This window comes from Haliotis rufescens, unplaced genomic scaffold, assembly GCF_023055435.1.
Source record: "Haliotis rufescens isolate VD_foot unplaced genomic scaffold, xgHalRufe1.0.p SCAF_20, whole genome shotgun sequence".
Taxonomy (NCBI): domain Eukaryota; kingdom Metazoa; phylum Mollusca; class Gastropoda; order Lepetellida; family Haliotidae; genus Haliotis; species Haliotis rufescens.
Window position 1 is genome coordinate 15,435,102 of NW_025963891.1, and position 12,321 is coordinate 15,447,422.

A 12,321-nucleotide genomic window follows, 5' to 3' on the forward strand; every position below is an offset into this window, starting at 1 on the left:
TTCATTTTGTTGATCAATGTGACCATACGCCCTTATACTATCAATGAAAGTGATAGATGCGCCTACGAATGACGCAGCACAGGTCGCGAACTTGTCTAGATTTCTGCATGTATCATCCGGGTACTCACGGAGAAAAACAATAACAAAGGCAACAACCAGTGCCGGGGAATTACGTTAGAGCAGTCCCCTTTTAAGCAACACATGTGTGCTCATTTTCATAACCATATCTCAAATCCTTTTTAGACCATTGACAAGGGAGTGGTTAAGACAAGAAACATGTTGATGATAAGGAACTCTGTTATGGAAACATTGCTAAAATGTAAATTATATGTCCAGCTCAACCCTAGACCTGACAGTAACGGTAATGCACTTCATGCCCCCCTACATGATAAACACATGTCATTCTGAATCGAAAGTCGGTTAAATAGGTTAATAGCTAGGTTAAAAGGGCGAGGTGAAATGTGGTTAAACGTCGCATCCAAGATTATTGCACTTATACAGCGACGTGCGGTGTGCTATGTGGATGTACAAATGTCTGTCTGCCTGTCTGTCCGTCTGACTGTCTGTCATTTGGATGAGGAGATCTTTACAACTGTTCATTTGAACAGACAACATACAGGCCATTTAAATGGGGGCATGAACTAAAGCATTTACATGAGCAACCAGAAATTATAATAAAAGCACAAAAACCCTTTCCATAGCCAAGGGAATCGATTGTATGATCCCTAATGTATCGTGAGCATGTGTTTATGAATCACTATAAAATAGTAATGGTACCAGGTGTTCGCGAAAAGGTGAGCGTATCCTGCCCCACCCGTGGCACCCGTCACAAACACATGCAAACACTTGTAGAAGTTACTCCGATATTTTGTTTTAATATCGAGTAGAGTGCATATTTCTGAAGAAAAGAAACGCTGCGAGGTGTGAAATGTTTTCATTGTATCGACACCCTGTGGGCTTTTGGGGAGGCGTCTAAGTGTGACAAACAAAATGAATTTCTTCGATTGCCAAATGTTTCATTAAGTGAAATGTATTACTTGTCACACCTTTCTGTGGTGAAAGATGTATGTTGAGGGACAACAAGTGGTAAGGTGAAATGGCGTTTGACGTCGCGTCTAAGAATATTGCACTTATATAGCGACGTGCATGTACGTGTGTGTGGGGCGAGAGCTGCTTGTACTAGTCCGGAGTGATGTCGATTTATAGTGCTAGCACACTGAGATACCATGCTGCAGTTTAACATGAATACCCCACTCAGACACAGTATACTGACTCCGAGCCGACCAGTCCTTGTTTTAGCCCCTTAATACCGAGCGCAAGGCAGGGTAACAACAAGTAACAACAAGTACCATCTTTGGTATGACGCGGCCGGGTATCGAACCCCGGACCTCCCGCTCTCCGGGCGGACGCTCTACCACTAGACCACAGAGGTGATCGGTTAAAAAGGTAACCATCAAAACAAAGAATAACGTTTAGTTTGTTTTCATCTGATAGGGTTGCTTCGGGAACGCCAAGTGGTATTGCTGTTGGACAACGCCCCATCCCATGCTACTGTCGACATAACTAATGTGAAATGTCACTTTTTGCCAACAAACACCACATCGCACATTCAGCCGGGATGCCGGGATCATAAAGAATTTCAAGCTTTATTATAAGAAACAGCAAATGAAATTACACCTCGACAATGTTGATGCTGAAGAACCACAAGCCCTAGACGTCAAGCGAGCAGGGGACTTTGCGAAATGTGCCTTCAAAATGTTAGAAACAGAAAACACTGACAGACTATTTTAAGTAGATGAAGCAAGTTGTTAAGACAGTAGCACTTGCATTTACACGAGGAAACGTGTGTCGTTGATCATGTGATAAATTCAGTGAGTAATGTCTCTATTGTTATGTATAAATGGGAAAATTATTATTATTTTTGCACAGTCATTAATTATAAATTAAGGAATGAATGAATAAACAACATAACAATATTAATATTTCGTTTTTAATGATTTTATTACAAGGTACACACACGGTTATTATCTATCGTGAAGACGTCCGATTTTCGATCACAAATCACTTAATTTCGTTAATCCGACATACTCGTTCATCTGACACAATCATGTGCAACCAACGATGTCGGATTAACGAGACTTGACTGTATATATAAAATGGTTTGATCTTTGTTTTTGATTGACTATTTTGACATTGTTTTAACATTGTGGCGGATGCCACCGGTCGGGCAGGATACGCTCGTTTTTTCGCAAACATCTGGTATCATCATTATTTGATAGTGTTTCATAAACAAATGCTCATGATATACAGTAAACTACGGTTATTACGAACTCAAAGGGACCACTAATTTTAGTTCGTCATAGCCGTAGTTCGTTATAAGCATATATACGGCATAACTACAGCATATAGTCGGGACAAGAAAGTGAGTTCGTTATACCCGTCAGTTCGTAATAAGCGTGTTCGTTATAAACGTAGTTGGAATGGTACAACATACTTTTACTTTTATAACTGCTTTTACCAGAGATTTCCTGTAATAGTGAAATGGTTTTGTCTTTTCTATTTATGTCATGTTATCTTACATTTACCAATGCGACTTTTAACCCGTGGCCTCCAGCTTTCCTGTGACGTGGGAACATTGGCATTCATCACAGTGTTACAATGCTGTCCTTCTTGTTGTCTGCCATCATCGTTACATCAACGTTGGCAGCAACTCCATGTTGCACAGACCGCCAGTTTGAGGCCAGGTTTGGCGAAGTTGGGGGCGGAATATTCCCAAGTAATGGACAGGCCGCACCTGCATTGCTAAATGTACGTATACATGAAAGATCTAACAACAACATATCTCCTTGCAGGGTTTGTTGTTGTGCCAAACCTGTAACGCAATCAGACACGTACATTTGGGTTAATATTACTACATAATTATTATTATTATTATTATTACGTTCATGTAGTGAGGAGAGGTGAAATGGGGTTTAACGTCGCGCCCAAGATTATTGCACTTATGTAGGAACGTGCATGTGTGTGTGCGTCTGCTTGTACCAGTCCGGACTGATGCCGATTCATAGTTGTATCCCACTGAGATACCATGCCGCAGTTTAACATTAATGCCGAGCGCCAAGCAGAGCAACAACAAGTACCATCTTTTAATGTCTTTTGGTATGACGCGGCCGGGACCTTTCGCTCTCCGGGCGGACGCTCAACAACATGACCACAAAGGCGGCCTTATTTGTGTGAAGATATTTGACAAGTCATGTGCGTTATTTTACCATTTATAAAATTATTCCCTCACCTCAGTAACAGAGGATGCGTGAGAAAACAAGATTATCTCATAACGTTTTCTGAATGATTTCTACAATATTTCTTGCGTAAACTTGCATGCATGGAAATCTCCTCTATAGCTATAGTTTGCTTGATTAACATAAGCCAATGAAATAAATAGTAGACAGTCTAGCGGCGCAGTCGCATTATCTACATAGGGACTCGGCCTGGTCTCCTGAAGTAATAAAATAATATGCATTTTGGAATATCGAAGGACTCCTCAATAAAATCGAAACCCGTGAAGATCCAGGGTAGAATAGGTCTCCAACAACCCATGCTTGCCGTAAAAGGCGACTATGCATGTCGTAAGAGGCGACTAACGGGATCGGGGGGTCAGGGTCGATTTGATTGATGCATGTCATCGTACCCCAATGCTCATGATGTCAATCACTGGATTGTCCAGACTGGATTATTTACAGACCGCCATCATATAGCTGGAATAGTGCGGCGTTAAACAACAAAGAAAGAAAGTAACAATAAAATCGATGATACTGTTTTATGGACTATACATTTGACACTATAGGATTAACGGAAACATGGATACAGGACTTGATATTTCCAGCTACTTCAATAATTACAGCATCATTTCTCAAAAGTCTGACTAGTGTAAGAAATTCACTTAGCGATGCCAGGGGAAGTTACCCAGGTGGTATCGCAGTGCTTCTTAGAGACATCTTCCCGAGACGAACTATGCTGGAATTCCTGGGCTCGATCGAAGCGCCACCAGTGGTTATTCCGAGTTATGTCCTTTCTTTGCCTCTCCTACAAGCTCCTTCCCAGCGCGTGACACCTTCGTTACACTCTCGGTACCGTAACATCGCGATAGTATAGAGAGCTCCGCGAACGGGCTATCGCTGTGAGGAGCTTGCCTCTCCCATGGATCAGTCAGATTCAACTTCTCGTATCACTTGCATTTGTTTCAAACAAAATGGCGGCGCCCAGTCCAGACGATCTGCCCAAACCCAACAGTGGATATGATTCCTATAATCGCCATGATATTGATTCTAAGTTTTGCTCACACAATAGTGGCTCTAGTGCTAGTAGGTTACGCGGTCCTTGTGCAATGTCATGATATTACTGACATACTGCTTGCTCAAAGCAGCGTTAAACCTGCGAGAACAATCAACCAGACTGATGCTCAAGCAAATTAGTTAGTGGCAAAGAACTGATCATTTTGCTTGATAACGGTGTTAGAATCTACACCGAAACGTCGCCCAATTGTAATAAAGAAGTTGCTCACCCATAACAATTTTGTCTTAGTTACCATTCCAACTTCTAAATGCCACTCAAAGAAGTTTGTAGAGACTATTACTTGTGGGGACAAACTTTCTCCAGCTAAACGTTCGTCATAAGAAGTGAGTGAGTGAGTTTGATTTTACGCCGCTTTTGGCAATATTCCAGCAATATCCCGGCGGGAGACACCAGGAATGGGCTTCACACATTGTACCCATGTCGGGAATCGAACCCGGGTTTCGGCGTGACGAGCGAACGCTTTAACCACGAGGCTATCCGACCGCCCCATATGAAGTGTATGATTAACATATATTCTGAAAAATAGGTTATGATGTACATTGGGAAATGGGGGAACCTTAGTTAGTCCACAATGTAAAACATTTCACCCAAGCATCAGTGTCCCCTGTTTGCCTTTTATACAGGGCGTCAACATCATCAGCTATGACGCCTATTCAAGGAAGATGGCAATTGAAGTAACGATGTTCTTCACCAACGGCACCAACCAAACCACCAACGTCATCCTCGATGACAATACGGTACAGACACGCACACAGACACAGACAGACAGACACACACACACACACACACGCACGCACGCACGCACACACACACACACAAGCACAGATATATGCATGCACATCACTATATTAGTGCACTTAAATTCGGCATAAATTATTTTGCTAGTGCATTTGGAACCTCTTTATTTTCTGTAACTATACTCTTTTGCTCTATAATTTAATAGAAGAAAATGACCATACTGACGAAGTATGCATGTTACTTGATGGAAGATACTGCTCCCTTCATAGAGACCTGCATACCAGGTGAGGTTATCATTATTTTCATTTCTTTCTTATCATATCAATAACGAAATATATCTTTTTTGTCTTTCGAATATCTCTGCTGAACGACGAACTGCTTGGTTGTATGTCTTCCAGACCCCCTCTGTGGTCTAGTGGTAGAGCGTCCGCCCGGAGATCGGAAGGTCCGGGGTTCGATCCCCGGCCGCGTCATACGTACTTTGTGTTACCCTGCCTGGCGTTCGGCATTAGGGGGCTAAAACAAGTACTGGTCGGCTCGGAGTCAGTATCCTGTGTCTGAGTAGAGTATTCCTGTTAAACTGCGGCATGGTATCTCAGTGTGCTAGCACTATAAATCGTTATCAGTCCGACAAGTACAAGCAGACACACACACACATACATGCACGACGCTCTATAAGTACAATATTCTTGGACGCGACGTCAAACCCCATTTCACCTTACCACTTGTTGTTCTTCAACATACATCTTTCACCACAGAAAGGTGTGACAAGTAATACATTTCACTTAACGAAACATTTGGCAATCGAAGAAGTTCATTTTGTTTGTCACACTTAGACGCCTCCCCAAAAGCACCTAGCGTCTCGATACAATGAAAACATTTCACACCTCGCAGTGTTTCTTTTCTTCAGAAATCTGCACTCTACTCAATATTAAAACAAAATATCGGAGTAACTTCTACAAGTGTTTGCATGTGTTTGTGACGGGTGCCACGGATGGGGCAGGATACGCTCACCTTTTCGCGAACACCGGGGCCCACTTGCACAAAACGATCTTAGCGCAATGATGATCATAACTCCCATACTTTAACATGGCTTACGATAGTCTTAGCACTAAGATTGTTCTGTGCAAATGGGCCCTGGTACCACTACTATTTGATAGTGATTCATAAACACATGCTCACGATACATTAGGGATCATACAATCGATTCCCTTGGCTATGGAATGGCTTTTATTATAATTTCTGGTTGCTCACATAAATGCTTTTGTTTATGCCCCCATTCAAATAGCCTGTATGGTGTCTGTTTAAATCAACAACAGTTGTAAAGATCTCAAGATCCAAATGACAGACACACAGACGGACAGACAGGCAGACAGACATTGTACATTCCACAAATGTCTGTCATTAATTCAAATGATATGCTTTTTTACTGTTGATGTGGAACCAGTGTCCATCTTATTATATTGTCAAAACTGGATTTTTCAGACGATGCTGTCAAGATACGAGAAAGCTATATCGGATTTGGCGTCAAGGCGATTCCCTTCACAACCTGGCAGTTCTTGGCACCTGGAACTGACAATGTTGTGCGACTCTCTGTGACGGATCACGGATGCATTCCTATTTTCGAATCATTCTTTGGCACCCTCCAAGGAGGTATGCTAGATGTGGCATTATAATCAGTGTACCAGTCGAAATCCTGTAATTAATTGTACTTCAGGTGAGGACCTGCCCAGTCCTTTATTTCCGGTTGAGGGGCTGAAATTTACATACAGACTAAGATAGCCCTAACACTAAACCTAACCCTCGCCCTAGCCCGTGTCAAAATAGGTCTCCAGTAACCTGTGCTTGTCCTAAAGACGGCTTGATGTGTTGTGTGATCTTGCTCGATGACATGGTTGAATGCTTGTTATTGTACCCCAGGCGGAGTTGAACTTTGCTTATAATATTAATAAGTGGTTTGACTAGCCAAGATTCCCGTGATATAGCTGAAATATTGGTGACTAAAACAACAAACAACAGCGGTAAACAAAAAACAACAAAGCAACTTTAAACCTAGACCTAACCTTATCCTTGACCTAACCTTATCCCTAGACATAACCTGATCCCTATCCCTAACCTCATCCTAGACCTACCCTTATCCCTAGACCTAACCTTACCCCAAGACCTAACCTGATCCCTAGACCTAACCTGATCCTTAGACCTAGCCTTATCCCTAAGCTTATCCTAGACCTTACCTGATCCCTCGACCTAACCTGATCCCTCGACCTCACCTGATCCCTAGACCTAACCTTATCCCTAGACCTATCCTGATCCCTAGACCTAACCTTATCCCTATCTCTAAATTTATCCTAGACCCAACCTTATCCTAGACCTTACCTGATCCCTATCCCTAACCTGATCCTAGACCTACCCTTATCCCTAGACCTAACCTTACCCCAAGACCTAACCTGATCCCTAGACATAACCCTATCCCTAACCTTATCCCTATCTCTAAATTTATCCTAGACCTTACCTGATCCCTCGACCTAACCTGATCCCTCGACCTAACCTGATCCCTAGACCTAACCTGATCCCTAGACCTAACCTTATCCCTAGACCTTACCTGATCCCTAGACCTAACCTGATCCCTAGACCTAACCTTATTCCTAGACCTAACCTGATCTCTAGACCTAACCTTATCCATAACCTTATCCTAGACCTAATCTTATCCCTATCCCTAACCTTATCGCTTCCCATAACCTTATCCCTAGACCTTATCTTATCTCTGGACCAAACCAAACCCTTTAACCCTAAACTAAGTGACATAATACAAAATTATGCATAAAGAGGATTTCAATATATGAACTACAGGAGGAATTGTTTAAAATATATTTAGTTTAATTGTCACCAATTTATAACTAAATGTGTCCGTTTAATATAGACACAGCATGGCTTATCATATCACAGGTTTTTCTCTCGCTGTTTGAACCAGGGCATGTCCTGATTTGGTGGTAAAAAATAGCGACTCACCATGTGTGAGATCATGGGTGACAGAGGAATGTAGTGTGCATATACCCGCAAAGTACTGACGATGTGTGGTCATATAACACTCGTTATACGGTGGGGGCACTGGTGGCCCAGTCGTCTAAGGCGCCGCGATTCGTTGTGCAGAGTTGCGTCCCCTGGACACACCAAAAACCTATGATTGTGGGTTCGAATGCCGGTTCACCCCGATTATGTTTCTAGGTTTGTCAGCACCATACCCGTGCTCGTGGGTTTCACCGAAGTGGTAAACGTCTGAGACCTGCATCACTTCGGGCTTTCCTCCCACATTAAGCTGACACGCCGCGATATTATTGGAATAATGTTAAAAGCGGCGTTAAACCCAACTCACTCACTCACTCAGTCGCTATACGGTCGTTTGCTCTTTTTCAAACGACAATTCATTGTGAAAGATTAAAAAAATTCTGACTTTTTGCAGGTTTCGCGGATATTCTCTACGTCATAACCAACTTCCAGCCTGGGATCAGAAACATGAGCGTCTTCAATGTCCCCAGCAACTGCATCTCTATTCCTCCTAATGTAAGCCCAGTTAATCAACATCCCAAAATACCCATGTGACTATCTTGGTTAGACTAGGTCTTCAGCAACCAATGCTTGTGGTAAGAGGCGACTAACGGGATCGGGTGGTCAGGCTCGCTGACTTGGTTGATGCATGTCATCAGATTCCAATTGTGAAGATCAATGCTCATGATGTCAATCACTGGATTAGTCACTCGATTATTTACAGACCGGCGTCATATAGCTGTAATATTGCTGAGTACATCGTTAAACAACAAGCAAACAGCAAACCTAATACTGACATTTGGATGGTTTCTCCACTTAACGATTCTCGACTTTCAGGATGCTCCCGATGTGGTCAGGCGCAGCATTGACAAGGCGGAGAGTTTGATGAAACACTTCCGGATGCAGCTGTAGAATAAATTGACAGTTGAGTGAACATGGTTCTTGTCGTATTTCTGAACGACCAGCCACACGCAGGTTTCTGGTGTGCCAAAGGGACGCAGCTCTGCTCAGCGAGTTCCGGTGCCTTAGGCGAGTGGGCAACCTGTGCCCCTTGCGTAATTATGATAACACAGTCCCGTGAAAACCGTATGAACGTCAAAATGTGTCCTCATGAACGTCAGTTTTGAGTTCATGAGGCCGACCCCACGTCCAATGGAAAAGTCGTATATCGTGTAAAAAATGATCTCATTTTAAAGCACAGGAGAGTATGGGTAAGTTATCAAAATGTATGCTATCGGTCTGGTCACAATCAGGGGGAACATGTTTGTTGCACTTTTTGTTGAAACAACAAGTGCAATTAAAGCGCTTAGTGGTGTAAGTAAATAAAACCTCTATACTTGCACTGAAATCTATACTTGGCCTGAAATTTCTTTTCTTATTTTAATTCGGTTTTGCCTCAAACACATGATAAACATCCCATGGGCTACGGACACTACAAAATGTTATATAACATTGAAGCTATATAAAATGTCTCTTGAAATTGACAGTGTATTCAGCAATTTTTTCAGCAGTATTTAAATGTGAGATACTCATTTAAAGGTATCTCTAAAGAACACCACGCTTCGTAATTTAAATGTGAGATACTCATTTAAAGGTATCTCTAAAGAACACCACGCTTAGTAATTTAAATGTGGGACACTCATTTAAAGGTATCGGTAATCGGATTAATTAATTACCCGCTAGAATAGGTGAAATGCACTCAGCTGGAAATGTGGCCCTACCGGCAATAGCCATTTCTGAAATGTGGCGCTCCCGGCTAGACACCGGGCAGGTATGTGTTCTATTTGACTGGGCCCAATAGGGCCTTTTTCCCTGTCTGAGAAAGCAGATGAAACATGAAAATGAAGTAAACAAACTGAAAGTAGCCGTTTCTCTTCTGAAAACACCTGGTAATCAATATCTAGTAAGTTTTATCAAATCCTTTTAAAACTTTTAGATAGTAGTATAGGGCAAACTTGTAATCCAACAAGTGCAAAGATCAATATCAAGGCAACTGACTCGTGTGCCCTGTACTTAGGGCTACGGACACTACATTTTGCAAAGTGTCTAATTAGTGAACAGACAAACTGTAATAAGATAAAAACTAATGTTAAATTCAAATAGATAACTTTTTTGTGTGGAAACTACTCAATAAAAAGCAAAATATAAACATCTAAAAATCTGGGGCTAAGGACACTGCATTGTGTAAAATGTCCAAAATATTTAAAAGGAAAGGAAAGAATCCGATTAATGTAGGTCTACATATGAAATGAAATGAAATATCTCCTTTGGTTAAGTTGCTAACTGAACTGTTCCTTCAAAATATCAGGTATTAAACAGGGCTACGGACATCCGTGTTCCAGTGACACAGTTGCAAGGTAATTCAAACAACTCCACGAAAGATCACTTACTTGGGATAACGTGTAAAATATATATTAAAGCACCAACAGTCAGCTGTTGTTAGGTACTACAATAGCCATAGGGCTACGGACACTAGATTTTTTAACAAAGTTGGTATTCCGAATGTTGGAAAAAGCAACAAAACAGCTACACATAAACACAATTTGTTGACATATGAGAAGTACAAATTTGTATGTAAAATTCTTGAAAATAATTATAGCAAGCATACCTTTTTTGTGAGTAAGTGTCAACTTGCCAAATTTTCAGATGGAACATTGAGACAAACCTTCAACTGAATAGAGATTGCTACTCTCTTACGCTAATGTAGTAACATACAATGCATTCTTAAATCCTAACATTCAAGTTTCATCAAAGTTAGTGAAAATTTAGGCTTCAAACTATAACGAAAGAAATTCACGTTTTGGGGCCATTGCCTTGGCAAAAAATCTAATGACAAACCATATCAAGACAGTACAACTGCAAAATGAAAAAGTACATCTGACCTCCTGTTCACCCTGTAAGTAATCATCCAAGTCCTTGTAACAAGCTTGTCTAAAGAATATTTTCCCTGATTGTGACCAGGGTCCCGTTCAAGGAAGCGATTTAAGCGCTAAGACGATCGTAACTCCCATACTTTAACATGGATTTACGATGATCGTAGCGCTAAGATCGCTTTGTGGAACGGCGTCAAGGTCTATGTTATTTCGTCCACTAATTCCTGGTTTATATATGAAGTTAGTGAAAGTTAAAGGAAGCCCTCGGAGTCCCCATAACCCTGCAAAAACTATCAACTGAAGTTCACATAAGACAATTATTTCAATTTAATTTACACTCTTCAAAGGAACGAAAAGGAAGTATGTAGTTCATTGAACCTGACTACACAAGAAAATCCGGTATATAAATTGGATATATGTTATAGGAAAATGTTGGTGGCCTGATATTCGACAAACGGTGCGTCAAAACGCAGCCATTATCGATTTGCAATGTCTTAAACGGCATTGTTTTCACACTTGTTAAAAAATGCCATGGAGGAAAACAGTGAAACAAAATGCACGTGCAAGTTATGGCATTCGTAACTCGTGGTAGTGGCTATGAAAAGGCAAGCAATAAGCCAATAATTTTTTTATTAAATTGTCAACATTTTTCAAGTTCGAAAATGCCGAAACTCAGCGCTGCCGATCGGAACGTCCCCATAGGACGTATCCAAAGAGGGGAATCGCAGTCTTCTGTTGCACGCCACTTCAACATCCACCACAGCACCATTTGCCGCCTTTGTGACCGATACGCACAGTTCAATTTTACTGCAGACCGTCCGAGAACCGGCCGACCAAGACTTACCACCCCTGCACAGGATCGCTACATTTGACTGTTCCACCTACGTCATCGCAATGCCACAGCTACGGAAAGTGCAGGACGCATCCCTGGTTTGAGGGGGATATCGGACCAGACTGTCAGGAACCATCTTCGCGAGGCTGCTGGAATCCCAGAAGACCAGTTATCGTCCCTGTTTTGCAACAGATCCATCGACAGCGACGCTTGTGTTGGTGTCATACCTTACAGCCTTGGAATTTGAGAAACTAGAGACGAGTGTGGTTTAGCCATGAATCACGATTTTTTTCTTCACCGGCGAGATGACGACAACGTGTTTATCGTCGTCGAAATGAACGTTTTGACCCAGCGTTTTGACGTGAATTCGACGAATTCGGTGGCCCTAGTGTCATTGTTTGGGGGGCCATATCCTAGACCATGAGATCTGACTTGGTTGTGGTTCAGGAATATTTGTTAGCAAATCGCTACATAAATCAAATT

General features: G+C 41.9%; 1 protein-coding gene across 2 annotated transcripts; it reads left to right on the forward strand.

Moving 5' to 3' along the window:
• Positions 1-1,630: 1,630 nt before the first annotated feature.
• On the forward strand, positions 1,631-9,067 carry LOC124133832. 2 transcript variants are annotated; one of them, XM_046498377.2, is made up of 7 exons: positions 1,633-1,871; positions 2,615-2,808; positions 4,974-5,087; positions 5,294-5,372; positions 6,574-6,741; positions 8,549-8,649; positions 8,971-9,067. In XM_046498377.2, the coding sequence occupies exons 2-7, from the start codon at positions 2,659-2,661 to the stop codon at positions 9,043-9,045; spliced, it is 687 nt and encodes a 228-aa protein (XP_046354333.1). In that variant the 5' UTR covers positions 1,633-1,871; positions 2,615-2,658; the 3' UTR covers positions 9,046-9,067. The 2 variants fall into 2 exon arrangements, with proteins under 2 accessions (XP_046354344.1, XP_046354333.1); XM_046498388.2 differs by lacking the exon at positions 4,974-5,087 and having other exon boundaries at positions 1,631-1,871.
• The last annotated feature ends 3,254 nt before the right edge of the window (positions 9,068-12,321 follow it).

Coding starts and splice junctions, on each gene's coding strand:
- LOC124133832 (XM_046498377.2), top strand. CDS start 2,659: ATGCTGTCCTTCTTGTTGTCTGCCATCATCGTTACATCAACGTTGGCA. Junction 5,373..6,573: donor CATAGAGACCTGCATACCAG/GTGAGGTTATCA, acceptor TGGATTTTTCAG/ACGATGCTGTCAAGATACGA. Junction 8,650..8,970: donor GCATCTCTATTCCTCCTAAT/GTAAGCCCAGTT, acceptor CTCGACTTTCAG/GATGCTCCCGATGTGGTCAG.